The sequence below is a fragment of the Talaromyces proteolyticus genome, assembly GCF_021365285.1.
Source record: "Talaromyces proteolyticus strain PMI_201 chromosome Unknown BGW36scaffold_4, whole genome shotgun sequence".
Classification (NCBI taxonomy): Eukaryota; Fungi; Ascomycota; class Eurotiomycetes; order Eurotiales; family Trichocomaceae; genus Talaromyces; species Talaromyces proteolyticus.
In genome coordinates this window covers 1,392,900-1,418,409 of record NW_025764280.1, presented here as the reverse complement: position 1 = coordinate 1,418,409, position 25,510 = coordinate 1,392,900, and the positions used below count along the sequence as shown (strand labels likewise).

Genomic DNA, 25,510 nt, shown 5'->3' with positions numbered 1-25,510 from the left:
AAGAAGGAAGAGGAGGAAAAGAGAACAACCAACACCCGCATAACAACATACATCCTTGAACAAAACAACAAAGAAACCCACTTTTCTCTTCAATTCGTGTGTATCTTCTTCACTCTCAATACGCCTTCATACAAAAACCGATCGACAGCAGCAGCGACAGTCAGGGTACCACCGATCACAGCACAGACACCAGTTAAAAAGCCTGTGAAGCTCTTGGGACGGTCTTCCCGGTTGATGACTTTCATCGGAGAGATGTCGTAGTTGAAAAATACGCCGGGAATACCGCCCTGCGCATGAATGCGTTCCTTGTGGCCCTCTGCGGCGTCATCGCCGCCGGAAAGAGACCGCCTGTGAGATGTCACAGAGTATTGATGTGTTTCAAGGCTACCTGCTGTGCCGTATGCTGCACCGTGCAAGCCTAGTGGCGTATCCTCGTGATCTTGATGAACGAGATTGGATCGGGTAGTATCCCATCCTAAGGGGAGATATGATGTTGACACAACCTTAACGAAATACATAAAGTTGTAGCCTGGCTCGTCAGTTGTTTGTTTCGTGTCATCCAGAGGGTTGGTGTGGTGGTGATCTGTCCATTGCCAACGCTGGGCAATTGCATCGGAGAGCTGAGGGCCAAATCTCAGCTGATGAATGATGTGTGTCATGGTATGCTTGTCATTTCCTTCCAAGCTTTTGTCAAGGTATGTCTCCAAGTCATGCGCATGGATATTTCCGCTGGTGAAACTACGACCGGGCGCAATGTGGAAATTACCAACGACTTTGTTCACGCGAAGGACACCTTCAAGGCGACAGCCCTCTTTGCGCTGCGCATCAATTTTTTCGGCGTAGCCTTCTCGTAGACACTGTTCAATGTTGTCGCCCTTGCCAAAAGCCCATTGTTTCACAGCATAGGCCTCTCGAACTTCCTCACATGTGTTGCAGCATCCTGGCTTTTTCGCGGTGTCCGGGGCTGGCGCTCCTCCACATTCGCCGCAGTAATCAGGGTCGAGGTGTATAGCTACTTCGTTCTTCGCATGGCTAGAGAAAGCGAGTAATTGGTCAGAAAATGCCGACTGATTGGAATTGACTTCTCTAAACTCACAGTTCAAGTTTTTCTATATCAAGGATTCGACCGCCCTCGGCGGCGGAACTCAAACGTACTTTGTTTACGCCATGAGCAACTCCGACCTGTTGCTCACCAGAGACGTCCATGACATCCAGCGTTAACATTTCGCATGGCAATCTGGGGAAAGTCATATTCAAATGGATCTCCATTCTCTCTCCTAAAAAGAGAACATAGGACTGATTAGCTATATGTCATTCAATGCTTTAATTGATGGATATTACCTCGTGACTTGTCTACAATCAACTCGGGAACTACCACAACCCGGCGGTAATCAGCCCATTCCCCCCATACTAACCAGAAAATAACAAGTAATGATACCAAAGTAACGACTCCGCCGGATGTTGTACGAACGCGAGCATCTTCAACTGTTTTTGCGAAGGCATCAAGCCTTGTAAACCGTGATTTGGCGGCCATTTCCGTGTTCGGTGTGTGAGAGGACAACTATAAAACGGGCGAAACTGGACGGCTACAGTCGTCACAAGGAAAACCAGCCAGCTCCTACGACGAGGGCTTCTGGAGAGATGTATTCACAAAATACAAATCATGCAAATACAACATATGGCGACCTAGTTGCACGGTAAAAGAGTGACGGTTGAAAAGAAAGAATTGCGCATGGTCGAGATCTGGCCAGCTTGCACGATACAGGTAAATACTGTATCGGGAAAGCAACGGCAGCCCTGCCCCGCTAGCATCATATCGGGATTAGCTCCCTTTAATATCACGTGATGTCCAGACTTAGCAAGAGTTTTGCCTAGTGCGGGTGCCTGCCAACGTCACTGCCGCAAGTCGCCCGCGCGATTCTTTTTATTTTTCTGTCTTTCTGTCAACCTCCAGCTGAACACCGCATCCTTTTTTATGCGTCCAGTCATTTCAGTCTTTGTTCCATACCGTGGTATTCGTCCGATTAAGCCATTTTTATCCAAAGAACTTCTTGTACCGATCAAAGCTCTCACGCCTTTGGACCGATTTCGAACCAAGGGAACTGTCAACGGCGAATTTTGCAACAACGCGACGCTGTCACGCTTTCAACACAACTCAACAGGCGAGAATTATACTATTGCTCTTGCTTTGATTTGTCCGAGTCTGAAAGATTCCACGCCTCGCGCTGTTTGTCTTCGTGGGCATAGTTGAGCAGGCCCTGGGCCTTTGATTGTTTGACTACTAGATCCACACTCCAAACATTTCATAAACTCATTGTTTCCTCCGCCTAAATATGCCGATGTTAGGTATCAACTCTCGGAGCATGGCTAAGAAGGGACCCCAAAACCGCGCCAGCACGACCAACCGAGGTGGCATTCGTAAAAACCTAGCTACCAGGCGAACGGATCGTGATGGAGACTTAGATATGGCTGGCGGTGTGGATAAGACTCGTGGTGCAAAACGTGGCCGGGGACGCGGCGGTGCACAGCCTCGTGACGGAACCAAGTCGAAATTCAATGCTGATCGTATCAAAACGGCTCTTGAATGTGACGATGGAACCTTCCAGGCCAATACTCGTCAGGGTGGCCCATCGCTAGAAGAGATCAGTGTTACCGGTTGGAAAGAGAGCAAGGCAGCATCGAACGCCGATGGAGGTGTTCAAGGTACGGTTGACTGGCTCGAAAAGAAACTTCCTTCGACAAAGGCTGGCCGCAAAAACATTATCAAGGTATGTGCAACATTAGCGTTGGCGGTCACCGCTGCAGTATCCGTACAGCGTCCTAGATTTGGAGGTGCGCTTGTCGTTTCATGACGAATCTGTTCTCGGCGACGTACGACAACGTTCAGGCCTTTTTTGCGTATACACTTGGGTGACTGCAGTATACGAATTCTTCTACGCCTTACTAACGTTCAGTAGCACCGCGTCGAGGGAGACGCTATTATAGTATCTATTCGCCCGGAAATTTTAGACAGGATGCTTCATCTCAACGGGTACACCTTTGCTGGTGCATCACTTACGGTAGAGAAAAATGAAGCGTCATCTGTTTCTACAGAAGACATGAAAAAGATGTTGAAAGTTTTTTTGAGTAATCGGTTTATTCCGAACAGCAAGATTCTCAACCTACAAAGCTTGGCCAGTGACCCTATTCTTAGTGAAATTGGGCTTTTTCGAAGTCCTACCAGCGAATCCAAATTTTATCAAGCCTTGATGAAAGTCTGGAGTTTGGAATTTCCATCTCAACAGGCTAGCCAAGATGCCATTGCAAATCTCAGTCTTGCCAACAACGCTCTATCGACCACTCAGCCTGTCACTATTCTTTCCCAGAATTTTCCGAACCTAAAGGCACTCGATCTCTCGGGTAACAGTTTTCAGGATGAGAAATCCCTCAGTGGATGGCGATGGAAGTTTCGTCAATTGGAATTTCTGGACCTTAGCAACAATCCAATCAGTTCCATGCCTCATTTCAAGGATACAATGATGAAATGGTATCCTAAACTCAAGACTCTGAACAACGTTCAAGTTCGTACCGATGAGGAAGTAGCTGCTCAAAGTCGAGCGCCAATTCCAGTTCAGGCGCCATTCTTCCACGACGAGGGAAACATTGCCGAAAATTTCATCCGAAAATTCTTTGCTGGTTTCGATGCAGACCGCAACGGCACTGTCAATATTTATTATGACGCTAATTCCACTTTCACATACAACATCAATACTGCGGCACCGCGTGCGGCACAAGATACCTCTGGAACTGCTGGGTGGGACAATTGGATAAAAAATAGTCGCAACTTGAAGAGGATCAATCATCTCCCTGCTAGGATGAATCGGTTGTACATTGGTACTGACCAGATTCGCAAGATGTGGAATATAATGCCGCGAACTCAACACGCACCTCTTGATCAACCAATGAAATGGCTGTTCGAGTGCCATTTAATACCTTTTCTTCCCGACCAAAACGGGCAGCTGTCTCCTGGAGTTGGAGGGTTCCTTATAATGGTACATGGCCAGTTTGATGAAATGGCAGGCTCGAAAGTGGAAACTCGCAGTTTTGACCGAACCTTCGTACTTGGACCAAGCCAGGGCCCCGAAAAAGTCAGAGTTATCAGCGACATGCTTACATTAAGAGCGTATGGGGGATACGGTGCATGGGATCCTAGCACTCAATTGAATCCTCCACAAGCCCCCCCAACCCATGTCGTCCATCCTGAGGCACCCCAGGGTTATGGAACACCAGCAGCGGGTAAATCGGATGTTCAAGTCCAACAAGAGCAGCTCGTTTTGCAGCTAAGCTTTAATACAAAGCTCAAACTAGAATTTGCGCAACGGGTATTAGCACAACTTAATTGGAATCTGGAAGCGGCAATAAAGACCTTCGAGGAATCCAAGGTGAGGGAAAACATATCCCTACTTGAAAACACATAGCTCATGGGTTGAACAGGCAAAGAACGAAATTCCGGCTGAGGCTTGGCTCGCGATCGGTCCATAAATAATTTTCCCAATTGGGGCTAAGAGATGGTTTTCTATCATACAGTTTGCTGAGACTTTCAGATCATGTATACCTCTTTCTATAGCTTTTCTTTCTTGTCTTACTTATGCTTGGTGTTGTGGCGTCGAATCTGGGATTGTACAAATTTATATGTGGTATGAAATCAATTTGCATAGACTGGCCAGCTTGGAGCATGAGTGATCTCCTATTGTCATGTATTATCAAACAATTTTGCGCTTACTACACCATGAGCGCTATCACAATGAAAACATTGAAACTCTAAGTCTACTTATTGCCGAATGTAAACAGTACGGAGCAACCGGTACTTTTCGTATCTGAGGGTAGTTAAAGTATGAATACTTTCATTAATAAAATTTATTACTTGTTTCGATGTGCACTGCTAAGTGGTAAGTAACCTCACGGCGATGGTGCCGCTAGGCGGCGAGGCGGACATCGCACTAGTCAACCACCAGCTTAAGATGTTCCCCGGCCAGCTCCTTAAACAAGATCATCCCAATCTCCGATCAATCAATTAATCAATTTCTTTTCCCGTCTACTTCGAGCTTCATACAAATGCCAGCCTGTCAATAACGGATACCATCTTGTCAATAAAGCCTTACATTTAATCTGTGACTGATGCACGACTGGCATGCGGAGGTTATTACAACGCCGCACTTGAGCCTTACGAAGCTGTTCAATGACAACCACCATCCACATGACCTCCAACGAAGCGTCGAGTATAGATCATTTAGATACTGGTCAATACGGATCTCCTTCTTTTTTTATTGCCAGGCTAACTGTTCGACAGTCGATTATGACCCCATTACGCATTTGAACACAATATTTTCTCATCCTTCGACTCTTTCCTCAGTTTCACAGACTTCCGAAATCCTTCGCATTTACCAAAACGAACTAGACAATGATATCGCACAACTGGTAGAAGAGCAGGTGACATCCAATGCGGATAGCGTACAGCGCATCCAGGCCGCGAAAGCGGACCTGGCTGAGCTATTCAAGAAGATCAACGATGTGCGGGAGCGTGCGTCCAAGACCGAGCAAGCAATCATGGACATGACGGCAGATATAAAGCAACTAGACAGTGCCAAGAAAAACCTAACTCTCTCCATGACGGCGTTGAAGCGTTTGCAGATGCTAACGACGGCATACGAACAACTTCGGGCCCTGGCGAAGACGCGACAATACCGCGATTGTGCGCAGCTTCTTCAGGCAGTTATTCAGTTGATGGCGCATTTCAAATCTTACAGATCAATAGATCAAATCGCTACTTTGAGTAGAAATGTGGCGGATGTTCAGCGCGAACTTCTAGAACAAGTGTGTGAAGATTTTGAGATTACTTTTGCTAAAGGTGAGGTGATGCAGAGGCGAGGTGTTCTCTCGGAGGCCTGTCTGGTGATGGATGCGCTGGGCGATAATGCGCGATCGAGACTCACAGCCTGGTATTGCAATACACAACTTCGAGAATACCGGCAGGTTTTTCGAGGCAATGAAGAGGCTGGTTCTTTGGATAATATTTCGCGTCGCTACTCGTGGTTTAGAAGGATGATGAAGACATATGATGACGAACATGGGGCTATATTTCCTTCATCTTGGAGAGTCAATGAGGCCCTTGCAAATGCATTCTGTGAAGGTACGCGAGATGACTTCAAAGGAATTTTATCCAGGTCTGTTCGAAGTGGGCAGGCCCTGGATGTGAATCTCTTGCTTTCTTGCCTACAAGAAACCCTTGATTTCGAGCATTCTCTTGATAAACGATTTGCAAATACGTCCCGGCCTTCTACCGATACTATCGCATCTTCTTTGGAGTCCCCAGTGTTCACACAGGTCATCTCCGAAGCCTTTGAGCCTTATTTAGGTGTCTGGGTTGAATCACAAGACAAGCAACTGGCCAGTCTGCTACCGAAATACCGACTGCAGCCTCTCAAGCGGGAAGACGAAGAATTTCATTCTCAACTCGTCATCCCTTCATCTACAGAACTTTTCACTTTCTACAGGCATTCGCTAGCCCAGTGTGCGAAACTTTCAACAAGTGGTAGCTTAGCCGAATTATCGAAGGTATTCGCCAGATATCTAGATCAATATGCGCAGCAGGTACTCCTGAACTATATCAGTGAAAGGCCAACAACACAAACTCCATCAAAGGTCCCATCCACTGAAGACCTTATCTTAGTGCTGAACACCGCAGATTACTGCTATACCACCTGCAATCAATTGGAAGAAAAGATTAAAGGGAGAATAGACGAAAACTTGAAATCCGCAGTTGACTTTGAGAGCCAAGCTGATACTTTCATGGGAATCGCCAGCGCGGCAGTTCGCGGCCTTGTGCGCAAAGTTGAGGCTGAACTCGAACCATGCTGGCGTGAAATGCGAAATTCTCCTTGGAGCAAACTTGAGACTGTTGGTGATCAGAGCTCATACGTTGGCGAGCTATTGTCTAAAACCAAGGCTAAAGGGGAGGATATTCTTCAATTACTCCACAAACAACAATATGCTCGCGCTTTTGCAGATAACATTGTGGAATTCATGTCGAATACCTTCACAGGTACAATTTACCAATGCCGACCAGTTTCGGAAACTGGTGCTGAACAGGTAATGACTTGCAATATTTCATTTTAAAATTTACACTGACTTTATCTAGATGTTGCTCGATCTGTATACCTTAAGGGGTGGACTGGCGTCTTTGCTACCTTCCCCTGCACCTCCTGGCTTTGTGAAGAGGGTCAACAATAGTTTCACAAAAGTCGATATTCTGCTCAAGACTATACAAGTCAGACCATCACCGCCTGAGGCCTTAGTACAGGCATATCTTATTCAGATTGCGGATCGAAGCGAGGCAAATTTCCGCCGAGTTCTAGAAATTAAAGGCATCCGAACAAAACAGGACCAGAGTCATCTAGTAGAGCTCTTCAATCTACATAGAGTTTCTGATAGACACGCTCAAAATCTACAACAAAGCAACCCCTTATTTGCACTTTTACACAGCTCACAAAGTGCCTCTGGACCGGTAATTGGGTCTACAGTATCTCAAGGGCTTAGTAACCTCGGTACAACTACCAGTACCTCAATAAGCGGGCCAAGTCGGTTCGACCCAACCACACTAGGTTCTGCTATTATTTCAGCCGCAAGAGACGGAGTTGATCGGCTGCCGCTCGGTTCTGGTACGGTTGGGATGGGGGGCTCCCATGCCGGTTCTGGAACGGCTTCTCCAGCTCCAGTATTGTCAGGTCAACGTGTGGTAGGCGATAACTTGGATGGTAGTGCCACATCCACTACTGCCGGTCTCAACGACAACCTGAGAAATATCGGGAAGTTTTTCCGCAGAGACCTGGGAGGATTCGGTGGAAGATTCGGACGCTCTACGGACGACTCTAACCGGTAGATAGATGTTTCTCTCATCAGATACTTAAGAATAATTGTAGATTTACCAGGCACTGTCACACTCTCAAGCGTCAGATAATTCCCATAAACTATATGTATATAAATATAATTTTTCTATCATTATTTTACGCCTTTAAATATAGTATAGGCACCATTGTACACATCTAAACATAAACCAGAAAAGGGTAAGGGAAGATGTGTCACCGGGCTCTTTAATGTCTTCGGTAACTAAAATTACTACGTCTGGGTCCTAGAAAAAAGCTGATGTTAGTTAGCATGATTTCAAACAGAATTTGTCATAAGAGAAAATGGTTTGATATCAAATAGGCGTCAGCAAAAAATTAGAGTGTTTGTTGTTGCTTTTTTTGAATCTTCATAGCTGCTGAGCAGCTTGGGGTTAAAAATGTATAATCATTCGCCAGCGATAGTGCAAGTGCTTCAAAGAAAAGAAATAATGTAATCGACATATTGGTGTCAATGAACGTACCTTGTTTGAAATATGAAGACCTCAATTCTGGGTCTACGTGTTAGTTTTGAAATCAAGTTCTTTGTCAATATCCATTTATCCCAAGTTTTTCATTCGCGGACCTATCACGAGTATCGAGATGTTTCATGTAGCCTATATTCAGTACATTGCATTCGTTTTCACGTAACAGATATTGATCAGTCAATTTTTTAGTCGAACAGACCACCGAATCCTAAGGATAAAAGTTAGTGCCATTGATGCATATTATCAAAGGCTTGGAGCAAAAACTCACCACCCTCGTCACTCTCTTCCTCTTCTTCTTCCTCTTCCTTAGCAGCAGCCGGAGCTTCGCCACCACTTGCGGCAGCGGCAGCAGGAGCGGCGGAAGCGTACGCGTCAGGATTTGCGATACGGTCCTTTAGCTCCTCGATTTCAGGCCAGCTAATCTCAGTCTCAATGGCAATAGCCAAGACCTTCTTGTAGGTATTGACAATGGAGTGCACAACGGACGGCACAGTTGGGTAGTTGGCGGCTAAAGAGATGGAGGCAATGGTGATGGCAGCGGTATTGAGGGCCTTGAGAAGTTGCTCGTCCTCAATGTCCAAAACCTCGGAACCGAAGGTCTGACCATCATCGTAGATCTGAGTGATGGACATACCGTATGTGAACGGGGAGATGTTCAACATGTTGAGAAGAGTAGCCTCGGAGGGTCCGACCTTGCTACCAGCCTCAACGAGCTTCAAGTCCGAGGTAATTTCAATGGTACCACGAGCAATCTTGGTGGGAATACCGAGAGCCTGGAAGAAAGAAGTTTTACCGGGTTCCATGCCAGTGTTTCCGGCAGGGACGAAGACATCGGCAGGGGCGACGGCACCAGCACGAGCGGGAGCAGCAACACGGTTAGACAGAATTTTGTCACGGATACCCTTCAATTCAGCATTGGTGAAGATGAAACCAACGTTGCCTATAAAACTGCTATGTTAGAATTGAGTAAAAAAATTTCAGCAATATGTTGTGCAACAAACCCTTAACGTGAGGCAGGAGACGTTCGTATTCTGGGTTCTCAGTGATGAAGCCTTTCAAAGCACGGCGCACCTAGAGAGAACCATCAATATCTAGCAACTCAAGACAATGTGCAATTTCAAATTTACCATGGTGTTCTTTCCCATCAGGACAACACCCTCGCCACGGAGAGCCAGACGGATCTCGTGCATCTGCTGAGAGCTGACATTGTCGACGGAGACGAGGAAGATCGTCTTGTATTCGTCGAGGAGGCCCTTGAGCTTATCGAAGTAAGCGGCCTTGGTAGCGGATTTGCCCCCCATGTCTTCTTGATTCTTGAAGAGAGGATATTTAAGGGCAAATTAAGTAGTTGTTGATTTGCGATGTCTCTTCAGACGGTTGATGGTATGAAGTCGATAAATGTTGTGTGCTTTTTGGGAGAGCTTGTGGTTCGGCTAACTGGCCCCACCTTGGGTCCAACCAACCAGGGGCCGCCCTTGTTTCCCTCCGTTGGAAAAAAAGATTCCCAGACAACGCTGAAATCCGAAAACCTCAAGTTTGATATTGGCGATTCTCCAGGAATATATTACGTGTTTCGCTCGTCGGCTTAGAAGAACTTTGGATCTTTTTGCACTGGTCCTGCACGTATTCGCCGCTCCTCGGCCCATTTAAATTCGGCCTCCAAACTTTATCACATCCACGGAGTTTTGATCAATTCTGCCAAAACGACCATGGAGTCGAAGCCTCAATATCCGTTCCATTGCCTGCGATACGTGGGAAGGAAAGATTTGAATGTCATAATTGCGACTGCAGGTGCAAAGATTTATTCCATATCTGCCGAGGATGGTCGTAAACTCTCTACATGGCCTCCCGCAACGAACCCCAGTAATGGCGCTGTTCAGGTTGCCTCCGATGTGCACGGTGACGAGCCGCCCGAAAAGAGGAGGAAACTTACGCCATCTAGTAATGGCAAGGACGAGCAAGGAGTGGCGCACGGTGGTAGTGCGTCTACCGCTCAACCTCTAGCTTGGTCATCCATTCCGATTATGGTTATCTCTCATTCAGGTCGATATGTAATCGCATTAACTGGCGAAGATAAACATGTGCGAGTTTTTGAAATTGGCGTAGATGGAGTATTGACTCAATTAACCTCGAGGTAAGTGATTATCAGCCTGGCATTGACATAAATGGCATAGGAGACTTATGAAGAACAGACCTGTGCCAAAACGGCCTTGCGGGATTTCACTGTCCTTTGACGACAGTACAATCTTTTGTGCAGATAAAGCCGGAGATGTATATGCTCTTCCCTTGTTACTTTCAGAAGATGAAATACGGTTGGTTTCTCGTACAAAGAAACACTATCCGCCAGCAGCAAACACACTTGTCGTTCACTCGAAAAGGAATTTGGAAACTCTACGCCAACAGCTTCTTCATCACGGTCAGGCGAGACCTACGACAGCCAATCCTACAGTAAAACGGGACATTTTACTTGGACATGTCTCTATGCTAACGGATTTGGCAATTGCGTCTTTGCCTTCAAGCACATCTACCAATAATTCCCAACTTTTTATACTTACATCGGATCGTGATGAACAAATTCGTGTATCTCGCGGCCCCCCTCAAACACATGTTATTGAGTCTTATTGTTTGGGACACGAAGCCTTTGTCAGCAAGCTCTGCATTCCAGCTTCTCTACCACAAATATTAATCTCAGGTGGCGGGGATGACTATCTGTTTGTGTGGGATTGGAGAACCGGTCAAGTCTTGCACAAGATTCCGATCGCTTCAGATCGAAATCAAGGCAAAATTGTCGTCAGGGGAATATGGGCTTTTTCTATTGACGGTAGCTCATCAGTTGCAGTTCTTGTTGCACTTGACGGGTAAGCGAATCCAATAATCAGTACAACTTTGATGGCATTATCATTCTAACCACGGAATGACAGATCACCCGAACTCTTGAGCTTCTTGCTACTCCAAGACGGAAGTTTACTACCCCAGAAATCTTTTGAGACCTCGGGTAATGTTTTAGATGTGACGTGGGCGGAAGATAAATCTACGCTCTTCATCTCTGTCGATACATGCCACGAGCCTGGTTCGATTGAGACTTGGAAGAAGGAATTCAAAGGGAATCAATCTCTTCTTGAGACCTATACAATCAAGTTCCAGGATGAGATGTTGACTTTCAACCCCGCCTCATCTCAAATTCTTGAGAACATCAAAGCAGAGGGGACGGAAGATGTTTATGCTGTGGTAGACGAATCTTGCAGGCTCAAAGCTCAAAAGTCACTAAGCGGGGTATTGTACAATTTACAAAATCTCCGCAAGCGAATAAAAACCCAGAACATCTAGGTCGTTCTACATATAGCTATAAAAGCCAATAAAAAATAAATTCTATGATGAAAAGGAACTGAACGAAGGCGACTAGTGACAGGTTATATAACTACATGTTTTACTAGTACGTAGAAACCGGTGGGCCTCGGCCCACGATAAGGCTTTAGCCCTTATCACCCCTCATTTCTTTATGCTGACGTCTTCCCAGCCATCTGTCCAGCTTGAAAAATCCAGAAGCAGAGCTTTACGAGTCAAAATGCGCAAAGAATTCGAGCCATTGAAAAATGATCTACTACTGAGGGCTGCAAGAGGTCTATTTTAGTATCCCGGCTGGAATCTACAAGCAGATAGCTGACAGGTGATTTTAGGCGAAACTGTTGAGCGACCACCAATATGGGTGATGAGACAAGGTACATCCTTTCCAATCCTTTTCGTGGAAGTCAGCAATGGATTTTTAAATTCGGTCTAATATCTCCTGGTATAATTCATAGCCGGGCGATACCTACCCGAGTATCATGAAGCCAAAGGAACCCGAGACTTTTTCGAATGCTGCCGAACCCCAGAGATCGCATCTACACTTACCCTCCAACCCATTGAACGCTATGAAGGCCTTATCGACGCTGCCATTATCTTCTCGGATATTCTGGTGATTCCGCAGGCGATGGGCATGACAGTGGAGATGATCGATAAGAAGGGTCCATCGTTTCCCGAACCTTTGAAGTCCCCCGATGACGGTCAATATGAGAAGCTTCTCAGCAAGCAGGTCGATGTGCAAGAAGAGCTAGATTACGTATACAATGCGATCACACTAACTAGAAGCAAGCTTAAGGGGAGGGTACCACTCATCGGATTCTGCGGTGCTCCGTGGACTCTGCTTTGTTACATGGTTGAAGGTGGCGGGACAAAATTGTTTGTGCAGTCCAAGAAATGGATATACAAGTATCCAAAAGAGAGCAAAGCGCTGCTACAGAAAATTGCAGATATTTGTGTTGAGTATTTAGCCTTGCAAGTCTCTGCTGGTGCGCAACTTGTCCAAGTATTCGACTCTTGGGCGGGTGAATTGTCGCCCGCAACATTCAAGGAATTTTCCCTTCCATACCTCCAATACATCTCTCACAATCTGCCTAGACGCCTACAGCAGCTCGGGATAGAAGCAGTACCAATGACGGTGTTTGCTAAGGGTGCTTGGTATGCACTAGATGACCTTTGTGACAGTGGATATAACGTGGTTGGCTTGGACTGGTTGCATGATCCTGCCGAAGCATTCAAGATAGCTCGCGGACGAGTAACGCTTCAGGGAAATGCTGACCCTGGCGTTTTGTACGGAGAGCATGCTGCTATAACGGCTACTATCGAGAACATGGTTAAGGGATTCGGTGGCGGTAAAAAAGGTTGGATTGCCAACCTTGGCCACGGTAGGAGGCATCGCCATTAGATTTTTGAAATTATTATTGTGACTAATTCCGATAGGTATCACACCGTTTGTCAACCCGGATGATCTCAAATTCTTTTTTGAAGAGATTCATAGGCTGTCACAGTGATGACTGGATGTATTGGTACGACCTGGAGGGACGTGGTAAAGTTTCTCATAAAATGATACATGCGACTATCGTAAATTGGAACGAAATAAAATTTGTTTTATTTACTCCTATATATAGCTGCTCAAACTGCAATATCCTCGTTCCTGTTGTTATCTGTCAGTGCATGTGTGATGCTGGCCGTAGGTTTGAGTGCTTATAGAAACACAAACACAGGAGCCATACCATAGCTGGGGCTTCTCTTTGATGAAATTCTCCATGAGCTGAATACATTCTTCATTCTGCAGAACGACCACGTCAATTCCCCGGTTCTGCAGATATTGCTCGCCTCCCACGAAATTCTTGTTTTCGCCAACGACAACGCGCTTAATCTTGTATAGGACGCAGGCACCGGTGCACATATCACACGGCGACAAGGTAGTATACATTGTTGCGCCTTCGTAGGCGGAAGCTGAGCGACGACCGGAATTCTCAAGAGCAGAAATCTCGCCCTTTTAGATAACGTGTTGATTAGAAGCCACAGAAATTATACAAAAGAAAAGCGCTCTTCTGGTTGACCCACGTGTAGAGTTGCACTACCTTTCTGCACTCTCATGTTATGTCCGCGACCCAGTATCTCTCCATCCTTTGATATCAAGCAGGCTCCTATAGGAATTCCCCCTTCCGCGGCACCTTGGCGAGCCTCTTCCACGGCGGCGATAAATCCCGGGTCAGTGTCCATGTCCTACAGCAGCAGAAGATCGACTTATGTTGAACAACAGGTTTATTTATGTTTAAACGAGAGTGCTGGGTAGGGCGGAATAGCACTTGGGGAGTGGGAAGACAGTCGGAGGTTCTGTTTGAGTCGGAGATTGCCGACTGATTGTGTGAAGATAACCCGGACCCTCCTTGCCTTCCATTTTCGGATGTCTGCCGTGGGCCAGCTTTGACCCGTTCAATGCTATTATGAAGGAGAAAAACCGTACGCCTCGGTATCTTTCTTCAAGGGCAATGCAGCGCCAACTACACAGAATTGGGCCGCCTCGTCTGTCCCTGATTGACCATCATGATGTTCGAAGAGCAGGACTCATGAGGGGCGCTGGGAGTGGCGCAGGCCGCCTTATCGATAAGGAGTGGCGTCACTGATGGGGCTGCGCTGGCTGGGTACTAGGCATCCAGGCACTCAGGCATCAAGGGGAAAGGGAAAACTCTGCAAGGCCAAGGCAAACCTGGCAAACGAGGGCGAGCACGTGACCCGGTGGGTGGAAGCGAAGACTTGGAAAAGTGGAAACGGACAGAAACCGATCGAATTGCGCGGGCTAAGCCTTCCGGCGCAACAGCTCTCTTAATAGCGATTAATGATCACTGCGTAGAATGGGCCAGAAGAGAAAAAGCCGCTCCTTCATCCATGATATAATTAGCTCGCATACATAATTCCAAGTTTACACAATCCAACTCTACCCTTTTGCACTTTTGCGTTCACGATTCTTCGCACATACAAGGAACCAACCAAGCGATAGTCCAGCCTGCCCACCAATCTGCACAAGGCTTGGCGCGCGTCCACTGTTCCAATTCCACGCAACAGCCTTCTCCGAGATCATCATTAGTGAACTGGTTATTTGTTGCCGATTATTAAACCGATCGAGCCTCATCACTCTCACCTCCAACATTTCTCTTGACGACATCGGCTTGCTAGACGCTACCAAGTATCACCAAATACCCCTGGCACCTTGCTTCTGCTCCTCAACCGCAGCCTGTCACCGGTTTTTCCACCTGCCATTTTCCCCTCTGTCAACTTTCAGCTTGACTCGGCCTTTAATTCACAACAGCCATCATGGTGAAAGACACGAAATTCTATGATGTTTTGGGGGTATGTTTTACAATTTCAAAGCCACTTTACGCTCTAAGAATCCTGTATGATTAATCATTTTGTCCAGGTACCCCCGACGGCCTCAGAGGCCCAACTGAAGACTGCATATAAAAAAGGTGCCTTGAAATATCACCCAGGTACGTTTTTCTGCATCCCTTTACTGAACGTCCAGGCTGGTGAATAAAAAATTTTTTAACATTTCCGCCATGTAGATAAGAACGCATCCAATCCGGAGGCGGCCGATAAATTCAAAGAGCTTTCTCATGCCTACGAAATTCTTTCCGACTCCCAAAAACGTCAAATATACGATCAATATGGCGAGGAAGGCCTAGAGGGTGCCGGTGGTGGTGCTGGAATGAATGCTGAAGATCTCTTCGCTCAGTTCTTCGGCGGCGGCGGTGCATTTGGCGGCATGTTCGGCGGTGGCATGCGTGATCAAGGACCCAAGAAAGCCCGAACCATCCACCATGTTCACAAAGTCAGTCTAGAAGATATTTACAAGGGAAAGGTGTCGAAGCTGGCTCTGCAGAAGTCTGTCATTTGCCCCGGCTGTGATGGACGTGGTGGAAAAGAGGGCGCCGTCAAGCAATGTACTGGCTGCAATGGCTCGGGTATGAAGACCATGATGCGTCAGATGGGCCCTATGATTCAGCGTTTCCAGACCGTATGTCCAGACTGCCAGGGCGAGGGTGAGATCCTGCGCGAAAAGGACCGCTGCAAAAAGTGCAATGGCAAGAAGACCATCGTTGAAAGGAAAGTACTTCACGTTCATGTTGACAAGGGTGTCAAGAATGGACACAAGATCGAGTTCCGAGGAGAGGGTGACCAAATGCCCAATGTCTTACCTGGAGACGTTGTATTTGAAATCGAGCAAAAGCCCCATCCTCGATTCCAGCGCAAAGATGATGACCTCTTCTACCACGCAGAAATCGATCTGCTCACTGCCTTGGCTGGTGGTACAATCAATATTGAACACCTTGATGACAGATGGCTTTCCGTTAACGTCGCACCCGGCGAGCCCATTACACCTGGTATGTTACCTATATGACGACTACGGCTTAGTTGATACTAAATTTTAAATAGGTGCAATCAAGATGATCAGAGGTCAAGGTATGCCATCGTTCCGGCATCACGATTTCGGCAATTTGTACATCCAGTTTGATGTCAAGTTCCCACAAGCCTCAGAATTGCAAAACTTGCAACTTCTTGAACAAGTTCTACCCAAACGCGCAGAACAACCACAGCCTCCAGAGGATTCGATGGTCGAGGACTTCGAATTAGAAGAGGTGGATCCAAGTCAGAGTGCGCGAGCCCAAGGAGCTGCTTATGAGGATGACGATGAAGACGGAGTACCTCCGGGTGCGGAACGAGTACAATGCGCTTCACAGTAGATGTGTCGGTATTTCTACTTTCTCCCTGTGCAGGACAACGCTATGGCGTCTCCCCTTTTCGATCAGCTCACCTTGATACCCGCCCTGCAGGGCTTGACTTTGACATTTGCAAGCCATTTTCTAGGAATTCCGCGCAATCGATGGATTTCAAGAGTTACGACATTATTTGATGCGTCAATGTTCAGGCGGGGCCACCCTGTTCCCCCGATTAACCATTGGCGTCATCGACTTGTGATGTCAATCATGAACGAAGACGATGTGGTTACGACGTGTTTATGGAGATGTATGATGGCTCGATGTGAGGAGCACGGGCTCGGTCTTTTTCTTTATTTCCTATTTTTGCTAGGTATGGTTTTGCATCCGGCTCCTTGCCACTCACGGGCAGAGTAGCGAGGCTTCCTCCATTCCGACTGGTCGATGGATTCGGTTCTTGGTGGACGGGCCTCGATGACAACATACTACATGCCGTGCGAGTAATGCTTAATCAGTTTCCATTTCCTTTTATTTTTTTTAAAGAGGGAAGTTGTTTCTATGCTTTGGGTCTTTTCGTCCATGGCATGCATTACGGTTTTTGAGGGCCTTTCTTGTTCCTACATTGACTATCGCACTACTAGTTTCATGGCGTTTGCATTACCTCAAATTTAGAATGCATTGCTTTACGGCTTTATTAATTTTTTTGGCACGCAAGGTTACTAAACAATTTCGTAGATCTTCCGGTCTCATTTTGGTCTTTAGGACACCACATGCCAAGTCAACTTAATATATCACTCTCACGTAGGGATCTACTATGAAACTTAAAATCTTCGCGTGCAGCGTCTTTCTAAAGTCATATTGAATGACTCCATGTACGCTCGACAGCCAGCAGTTTTGTCTCGACGTAATTACTATATCCAGCTATAATATCTTTTTAGTGGCTATTTGACAGTATGATCCATATCCAAGATAATATCTAATGAACAGGTGATTTATTAGAGACGCCAGCATCTGTCGAAACCGTATGATATCATTTTATGGTTTTAATTCGTCGACATGGTGTGTTCGACGTCCTATTTAAAGTGTCGAACATGGATGGATCTCTGATTTACTGTTCAAGTGTGAAGATAATTCGTTATATAGTTCAGGTACGCTGTTAACACGTCATTGATCTTGTGGCTTTCTCTATTTAATAGATTTATATAGATCTGTTTGCTAGTCCTGCAGTGCTCGTCAGATATCTTCGGATCGAATCAAGAAAGTAAAGCGGAAATTTACACTATAAGCATGAAGTCAATCAATAAGTATACCATAGTGGTATTCATAAATGCCTTTCTAGTTCTTCAATCGCTAGTTCGTTGTACTTTGTATAACCTAAAAAGCTATAGGGTGGAATAGGCGACTGTTTAAGGTGTTGACAACATTTCAAAGTGCGAGGCACGAGTTAATTAAGGCCAAACAATGGATCTTGCAGTGAGGTAGATATCCAATTTGCATATAGTAATTTGTAGAAAGGATATTTCGTAGTGAGGACAAGGAGAATAAAATTGAATTATTTTTTCCATTGATTTCAAATATATCTTACTGCATAGACAGATTAACCCCACAAGTCCCTGCATGTATCAACTGAACAAGTTCTTTCAAAATAGGCGGTCCCATCAGTCTCCCGAGAAATAAATTGTCCTAAAGCACCATACAGACATGTACAAGCATGTCATTGTGGTCTATTACTCATAGATTGTCGAATGTTCTCTGTTCTCCCATTGAAGTCTCCAGATCTAGATAAAATGTATTTCGTTCGTATGGCTACATCCTTATGTTTACAATGAGGAAATATTTCTCCATTTAGGAGGGGGGGGCGTTATCCATGGTTCGGAAATATTGTAAATAGCAACTTCGTTGTATCGGAGAATAACAGCCAGAACAAGCTAAAACTGCAAAAAGGTATTGGGAACCAATCGCCAATCATATGGAGTCCACTGGGTCTGGTAGAACTTTTGGGGTCTCTTAAGACTCTTAGATATCATATTCCTTGTAAAAAGTCTAGCCTTGACCTCGTCAATGTTAGGATATGGTGACTAAAGCTAGACTGGGGTTGAGTCTCTGGGATTCAACCGACTCCTCAATGGCAGTATATGGAGATAAATACAGAATAACAGTGAAATGGATATATAATGAATAATCGTCTGCTATCTACATTTGTGAGTGCAGCTATATCGATTATAATGAAAAAGGGACTAATCAAACTATCCCATGACTCCTTCAACTTGTCTCTCGACGTCCTCCATGCCGAGAGAACATCCATGTAATCACGTAACAAGATGAATTCGAGCTTGTTGCCGCCAAGAGGTATGAATATTACTGCAGGTGTTGATTTTACCTAGCCCTCCATCAATATTGAATCAAAATCTTTTGATGTAAAAAATGCCTGTACTTCGTTGACTGTGGCACTTGTGTTGATGGTGTAATCCCGCTCATAAGTTGGGTTCACGGTAGATCAATAATCAGGGATCCGTGGGGTTTCATGTTGTCGTTGCATTAAAGACTGTGAATGCATCCAAATTGAATGGCTCTCGGGATTGAAGGTATTTCCATCCACCCGGGTTTCAGATAATGGTGGCTCATTCCCTTGAATATAACATCAAAGGTAGACTCGAGCTAGATGTTCTTTTCGATCAATGGGGAATGTTGAATAGAGTCTTGCATATTCATGGGTTTTCTTTGCATCGTCGTTAACGTTTCCGTAAGACGCTCCTAATTCCACGGTCTGATCAATATACACAATTCTTTCTTCACATAAATTAGTTCACGGAACCTTCAAAGCCTTTCGCTTAGAACAGTCAGGGGAAATCCATTTGGTGGCTTCGAAGCCCTCACTATCGAGTCTGCGGCCAGAAAGCTTGTTTTATCATAGCTCTCAATGCCAGCAATATTGTTGAACTTAAGGCGCCGTCTGGAGCGAGTACACGGCATATTATCTTTGTAACACTGCGTGCAAGCAAATAGCATCGTCGTCGAATCCTCTTTGATTTTGAGCAGATGCCCGTGGTTCACAACGAGTATGCTTTTTTGTAATTTTGAAGTCAACACATATCTCTTAATTTGTCTGTCATCCATCATCAAGTGCCGAGACTGAAGAGCTCATTGTCGGCTTGTTTGCAACCATCACAACTGATAACTTTGTTTGCGCTTTTGGCTTGGATCCGACCTGATACTTTTCTTGTATCTTTTTGTGCTTCTCCGTTCTTTCTATGCCATGTCTTCTGTGGTCGCTATTGATCGATGTGCTTACAATGAGATGGTCTTTCTTGGTCGTCTTTGGGTTGTGTGGGATTGCGGAGGGACCTGATGCGGGGAACGGGCGGTTCAACTGCTCATATTATTCCCACCTGGTTTCTAACTTGCATCATAGGCTGAACAACATCGAGAGGATCGATCGATATACTCTGTGATTCTTTAAGTTATTCTACTGTAAGGAATATCAAGGATATGTGAAACACTTGATGTTCGTTCTCGTCATTTTCAGCGATTACGAATTGGCTTGGTTAATTAAATATGGTCTGACTTGCCCAATCATTAAACTACGTTAGACGTAAATAGAGAGACAACGCTGCTCATTCCTAGGCTGAATGGTGGGTATAACATTGTAGGCGAGAATTGGATTTATCCACACGAAATATACATGATAAGAGAGACCGTAATAGCCTAGATCTAGGTATGGTCGTTAAACTTGAAGAAACAAACAAACATGGATGATAGGGTTGAAGCGAGAAAGAGATTAAAGTTGACACAAAATGATTGGTTAAATAATAGAAGACGGAATGGAGCTATTTGTTATATCGACCAATAATAACCAAGCCTAAATGCTCAATCAAAGTTGTATAGTATTATTAATTATAACGTACAAAATCAAAGAATTCAACGAATTTAATATTGTCTATACCGGGCTTTATCCGGAGACATTCTCGGCTTTGCCAGACGAGCCAACTACTCTAATCGGCTTGATAAAATGAATATTGCTTCCCGGATATGACTTCTACTGCTTGCTCGTTTTCATAGTATGCAACACATATAGGCAGACAGTCACTACCAGCGACCCGACATGGCGGTCCGCTGCAACACGAGCTTGGAAAAGAAACGAAAGGAAAAAGAAACGAGAAAAGAAAAAAGGAAGAAGGAAATATTTAGACCAATCGAGGACAATCTGTAGTCATAGAATCAGAGGTTCTAGAAGATCTGACGCTGCCTGGCAGATCACGCAATCGATCTTGAATATTGCGAGTGTGACACAAGCCCTGAATGTGATGCCGCTAAAAAAAGGGTCTGCATATTCACTCGGCCCTTTTTCCCCAGCAGACGCTCTGTTGGACGGAAAAAGTAACGACCACAAAATCCAAATCACGCGCGACCAAATTAAATCCACGTGAACTTGTATACTACTATTCTTATGCGTGGCCAATGATCAGGCCATATACCGTGGAACTGTGCAGGGCTCTAACGCGCGGCCTGTTGCTTGAGGCTGATTTCTTGGCAAGCAGCATTAATGAATAATATTATGCATTATTTGATTAGTATAGTCGTTTATTGTTTGGAAGGTCGAACAAAGCTCTCCTTCGACCTGATTATGATGGATCTCTCAGATGGCCAAGAGCGAATGATCCTCTCTTGCACATAACGTGGTACTGATAATAGATGATATGCCGCGTAACGCAGGGCACACGTGGAGGACGTACGTACGGGCGGCCCGTTTCGACGGGAGTTGTTAACTTGTTACAGATCAGCGCACAGGATTCGCTCTAAGCTAGCAGCGTTACTTGCGGCGCCCACGCTGCTAACTCCGCACGGCAGGGATCAGTCCATTAACTTCCTTAACTTCATTCTCTCGCAGTGACATAGTCACACTCCGGACAGACGGTCACTGCAGTACTAGGAGTGCTAGGTACTAAGTTGAGTACTAAGTTGAGTACTAAGTTGAGTACTAAGTACTAAGTACGGACACTAACGAACTGCAGCAGTGGAGAGAAGATACCATCATCGGTGGAGACAATCACGCCATCTGCACGACCCACCACGATCACCTCTGGGCAGGCGCGCACAGCGCACTCGGGGCAGGAGCGATGGCGACATCAGCCAGCAATGGGCACGCGGCAAGAGCAAATCTGCAATCTTCAATTTCTGATGCCAACCAGGAAGGTGCAGGCTGCCTGGCCAGCCTCCACTATCGGCCCTCTCTTGTATTCCATCTGAGATCCCTCCTTGGCTCTTCTTCCATCACCAGCCTGTTCTGCTGCCATTGAGCACTCAGACCCGTCAGTACAGTACTTACTACTTACTACTCGGTAGTTGGTTGGTTGGTGGTGTCTCCTCGCAGGTTTTTTATATTCGATTGCCTTCTCATTGGTCGCTGTCGCAGCAGGACAAACTTGCCGAAGCTGCCCACTTTCTTTTTCACTCTTACTCCTTATTATTATTATTATTCCCCCGTCTTGTTTCTTTCTCATTGGAACTATAATCATACGCCGCCGCCGCCGCTGCTCTTGATTAGTGTTGAGTGTGGGATGATCACGACATCGCAGCCTGCAAGGAAACCTTAAATCCCGTCATCCTGATCTGGCTCGAGCCTGTCGCGCTTCTGCCTTTTAATTATTTTTCTTGCTTTTTCTTGTCGCTTCCTCTAGCATTATTGGGATGGGCAGATCGAGGTGATTCGCTCTTTTCTCGTTCTCTGTCCTAAGTGAGCAAGCTTGGCTGTGCCCCGAGGCCTTTCGGCGTTTTCCTTTCGCAGAGCCGTATTTATATACGCTTAGAGCCCCTCTGTGAAGCTCCATTCTTTTCACCAGAGCCCTACTTCTTCTGAAAGCCTAGCCGAATAACTATCCAAAGAAGATGCCTGGTGATACGGCGACCAAGGTCGGCCATACCCTGGCTAAAGGCCTGGGTATCAAGCTGCAGTATCGAGACCCTCTCGGATCCTCAGATGCCCTAACACGCGGAGAATCCGTGTTTTCGTCAGGCACCGCCGATACCTATATTGAACCTGAGCCGACTTCAGCCGAGTGGATTTATCAGTACATTCCATCAGTTCACGCGATAGGCTTGTACTTTTATAATCTGTTCCCCTTCCTTAGATGGATTGGCCGCTACAACACCCAATGGCTCATCGGGGATCTCGTTGCCGGTAAGCTCTCCTGATTTGCTCGCTAAGTTCTCTCCCTCTAACCGGACCTCATAGGTATCACCGTCGGCGCCGTTGTTGTTCCACAGGGTATGGCCTACGCTAAGCTTGCCGACCTTCCTGTTGAGTATGGGCTGTATTCCTCATTCATGGGCGTCTTGATCTATTGGTTTTTTGCCACATCAAAAGATATCACTATTGGGGTAAGCCAACCAACCATACTTGGGAGTCCATCAGACTTGTACTGACCATATCCCATTGTTTCTATAGCCTGTGGCAGTTATGTCCACCTTGACTGGAAACATCATTATTGAGGTCCAAAAAACGCACGATATTGACAAAGTCCTCATCGCACAGTCGTTGGCGATTATCTCCGGCGCAATCGTATGCTTTATTGGCCTGATTCGATGGGGATTCATTGTGGATTTCATTCCCTTGACTGCAATTTCGGCTTTCATGACCGGCTCCGCCATCAATATTGCCGCTGGTCAGGTCAAAACCTTGCTGGGACAAACCGCCTCATTTAGTACCAGAGATGCTACCTACATGGTCATTATTAATACTTTGAAATATCTTCCAACTGCCGGAATGGATTCTGCTATGGGCCTGACTGCCTTATTCATGCTATATGCTATTCGATCCTCCTGCAACTATGCTGCGAAGAAGCACCCAAACAAAGCGAAATTGTTCTTCTTCATTTCAACTTTACGCACCGTATTTGTCATTCTGTTCTACACCATGATCAGTGCTGCGGTCAATTTGCACCGCCGCAACAACCCCGCCTTCACTCTGCTCGGCCCAGTGCCTCGAGGTAAGAAATACATCGTTCCGTCTCAACATGAATTTAGCTAAACGAGCAAGGTTTCAAACATGCCGGTGTCCCCAAGGTCACCACCTCGGTTATCTCTTCCTTTGCGACTGATCTGCCATCTGCGGTCATTGTCTTGTTGATTGAACATATTGCTATCTCAAAATCTTTTGGTCGCGTGAATAACTATGTGATTGATCCGTCACAAGAAATGGTGGCGATTGGTGTCACCAATCTGCTCGGCCCGTTCGTTGGTGCCTATCCCGCTACAGGCTCTTTCTCTCGAACTGCTATTAAATCGAAGGCTGGTGTGCGGACGCCTCTTGCTGGTCTGATCACCGCTGTGGTTGTCTTACTTGCAATCTACGCTCTCCCCGCTGTCTTCTTTTATATCCCGAGTGCTTCTCTCGCTGGCGTCATTATCCACGCCGTTGGTGACTTGATCACCCCACCCAACACCGTCTACCAGTTCTGGCTTGTCTCGCCTTTGGAGGTCATCATTTTCTTTGCTGGTGTATTGGTTACTATCTTTTCTTCTATTGAAAATGGTGTTTACACGACAATCTGCGTTTCTGCAGCCTTGCTCCTTTGGCGTATCGTCAAAGCACGCGGTGAGTTTCTGGGCAAGGTTCGGGTGCATTCCGTGGTTGGCGACCACCTGCTGGACAATGATGGCAAGTATGGAACAATGGGACCGCCACCCACCCAACAGCAGGTAGCTGGCAGTGATGACCCAGACAACACATTCCGCAATGTTTACCTACCCGTCAGCCATGATGATGGCTCCAACCCGCAAATTTCGGTCGAGCATCCTTACCCTGGAGTTTTTATTTATCGCTTCTCCGAGGGCTTCGTCTACCCTAATGCCAATCACGAAACCGACTACCTCCTGTCCACCATTTTCAAGGAGACTCGCCGCACTAACCTGAAGACGTACCCTACCCTGGGTGACCGTCCATGGAACAATCCAGGCCCTCGTCGGGGACAACCCGATGAAGACCGCACCCATCTGCCCTGTCTTCGTGCTATAGTCTTGGACTTCTCCTCAGTTAACAATGTCGATGTCACATCCGTCCAAAACTTGATCGATGTCCGTAATCAGCTGGATGTGTATGCCTCACCCCAGCCAGTCCAGTGGCATTTTGCCAATATTACCAATCGATGGACCAAGCGAGCTCTTGCATCTGCAGGCTTCGGTTATCCAACTATCGGATCTGAAACTGGTCCCACACGGTGGAAACCTATCTTCAGTGTTGCTGAATTGGGCGGCAAGAGCTCGGCCGCAGAGGCAGCCGAGCGCGAGCGCCTTGACAAGTTGAAAGCCCATGATATCGAGCATGGTAAGCCAACCCATACGACTGAACGAGAACATCATGGCGTCGAAGAGAGCAGCCACGACGGTGAAGATTTCCAGTCTCAGCTCAGGATCAGCACAGCGTATGAGCACCAACGCAAAATTGCACTTGTTTCTGGAATCAACCGACCTCTTTTCCACGTCGATATTACGAGTGCATTGCAAAGTGCTGTGGCAAACGCTAAACATGTGGATGCTCATCACAAAGGCTTTGATGCATGATTAATCTAATTAGGGCTATGCATATTTCTCTGTGGTTTGGGATATTTCTTCTATTATTTATCTACATAGAATCCTTTGTTGATTAGTGGATTTTTGGTTATCAGGCATACCCGCGGACGGATCGTCCGCATGCATTGATCTATTTCGGATAGCTGTTGTTTTAATTGCTTTAGAAAATCGTCTTAATAAATAAACTGACGAGGAACCACAACAACTATCCCGATGAATAAGAAGTATTAGACTGTTTACGACCATCAATATGTTCCTTGGCCAGGCCTCTACTGCAGCCCCTTGGTAAGCTCGTAATGACGTAGATGGGACCAGTAAAGAACCACGAAGTCGATGAATTGACTTGCGCAGCGTCGCTCAGCCTCAAATAAATCGGATCAATACGAAACCCACCACAGAGGTTGCCCAATCATGGCCCTTTCGCAGAGCTGTCTATTTTCGATTAAGCCTGGGAACACCTCCGCTAAGCTAAATC

General features: G+C 46.1%; 9 protein-coding genes across 9 annotated transcripts; 6 read left to right on the top strand and 3 right to left on the bottom strand.

Annotated features, from left to right (window-relative positions):
- Positions 1 to 89: 89 nt before the first annotated feature.
- On the bottom strand, positions 90 to 1,534 carry BGW36DRAFT_425415 (putative COPII-coated vesicle membrane protein Erv46; the record flags this gene model as incomplete). Its single annotated transcript, XM_046220107.1, has 3 exons — positions 90 to 1,032; positions 1,097 to 1,277; positions 1,342 to 1,534. The coding sequence occupies 3 exons, from the start codon at positions 1,532 to 1,534 to the stop codon at positions 90 to 92; spliced, it is 1,317 nt and encodes a 438-aa protein (XP_046074306.1).
- Positions 1,535 to 1,837: 303 nt separating this feature from the next.
- BGW36DRAFT_374523 (mRNA export factor mex67) lies at positions 1,838 to 4,804 on the top strand. Its single transcript, XM_046215682.1, has 3 exons — positions 1,838 to 2,768; positions 2,958 to 4,421; positions 4,474 to 4,804. The coding sequence occupies exons 1-3, from the start codon at positions 2,334 to 2,336 to the stop codon at positions 4,519 to 4,521; spliced, it is 1,947 nt and encodes a 648-aa protein (XP_046074305.1). The 5' UTR covers positions 1,838 to 2,333; the 3' UTR covers positions 4,522 to 4,804.
- Positions 4,805 to 5,017: 213 nt separating this feature from the next.
- Positions 5,018 to 8,014, top strand: BGW36DRAFT_338282 (putative GARP complex subunit Vps53). Its single transcript, XM_046213006.1, has 3 exons — positions 5,018 to 5,279; positions 5,330 to 7,128; positions 7,178 to 8,014. Exons 1-3 carry the CDS (start codon positions 5,219 to 5,221, stop codon positions 7,916 to 7,918), a joined length of 2,601 nt encoding a protein of 866 aa, XP_046074304.1. The 5' UTR covers positions 5,018 to 5,218; the 3' UTR covers positions 7,919 to 8,014.
- A 578-nt stretch (positions 8,015 to 8,592) lies between these two features.
- Positions 8,593 to 9,708, bottom strand: BGW36DRAFT_395656 (60S acidic ribosomal protein P0; the record flags this gene model as incomplete). The annotated part of the gene is made up of 4 exons (XM_046218068.1): positions 8,593 to 8,615; positions 8,676 to 9,347; positions 9,409 to 9,478; positions 9,535 to 9,708. The coding sequence occupies 4 exons, from the start codon at positions 9,706 to 9,708 to the stop codon at positions 8,593 to 8,595; spliced, it is 939 nt and encodes a 312-aa protein (XP_046074303.1).
- A 408-nt stretch (positions 9,709 to 10,116) lies between these two features.
- BGW36DRAFT_259358 (putative tRNA methyltransferase) lies at positions 10,117 to 11,713 on the top strand (the record flags this gene model as incomplete). Its single annotated transcript, XM_046210058.1, has 3 exons — positions 10,117 to 10,541; positions 10,600 to 11,265; positions 11,329 to 11,713. Coding segments are annotated over 3 exons (1,476 nt in total), but the record flags the coding sequence as incomplete, so codon positions are not given.
- A 259-nt stretch (positions 11,714 to 11,972) lies between these two features.
- Positions 11,973 to 13,257, top strand: BGW36DRAFT_395654 (uroporphyrinogen decarboxylase; the record flags this gene model as incomplete). Its single annotated transcript, XM_046218067.1, has 4 exons — positions 11,973 to 12,027; positions 12,085 to 12,126; positions 12,208 to 13,131; positions 13,187 to 13,257. The coding sequence occupies 4 exons, from the start codon at positions 11,973 to 11,975 to the stop codon at positions 13,255 to 13,257; spliced, it is 1,092 nt and encodes a 363-aa protein (XP_046074301.1).
- A 121-nt stretch (positions 13,258 to 13,378) lies between these two features.
- BGW36DRAFT_395653 (putative cytosine deaminase) lies at positions 13,379 to 13,975 on the bottom strand (the record flags this gene model as incomplete). The annotated part of the gene is made up of 3 exons (XM_046218066.1): positions 13,379 to 13,400; positions 13,480 to 13,745; positions 13,817 to 13,975. 3 exons carry the CDS (start codon positions 13,973 to 13,975, stop codon positions 13,379 to 13,381), a joined length of 447 nt encoding a protein of 148 aa, XP_046074300.1.
- A 1,092-nt stretch (positions 13,976 to 15,067) lies between these two features.
- On the top strand, positions 15,068 to 16,494 carry BGW36DRAFT_357248 (uncharacterized protein; the record flags this gene model as incomplete). The annotated part of the gene is made up of 4 exons (XM_046213860.1): positions 15,068 to 15,103; positions 15,171 to 15,240; positions 15,316 to 16,134; positions 16,187 to 16,494. 4 exons carry the CDS (start codon positions 15,068 to 15,070, stop codon positions 16,492 to 16,494), a joined length of 1,233 nt encoding a protein of 410 aa, XP_046074299.1.
- A 5,859-nt stretch (positions 16,495 to 22,353) lies between these two features.
- On the top strand, positions 22,354 to 25,026 carry BGW36DRAFT_291627 (putative sulfate transporter; the record flags this gene model as incomplete). The annotated part of the gene is made up of 4 exons (XM_046210855.1): positions 22,354 to 22,645; positions 22,700 to 22,845; positions 22,913 to 23,453; positions 23,504 to 25,026. 4 exons carry the CDS (start codon positions 22,354 to 22,356, stop codon positions 25,024 to 25,026), a joined length of 2,502 nt encoding a protein of 833 aa, XP_046074298.1.
- Between the last annotated feature and the right edge of the window lie 484 nt (positions 25,027 to 25,510).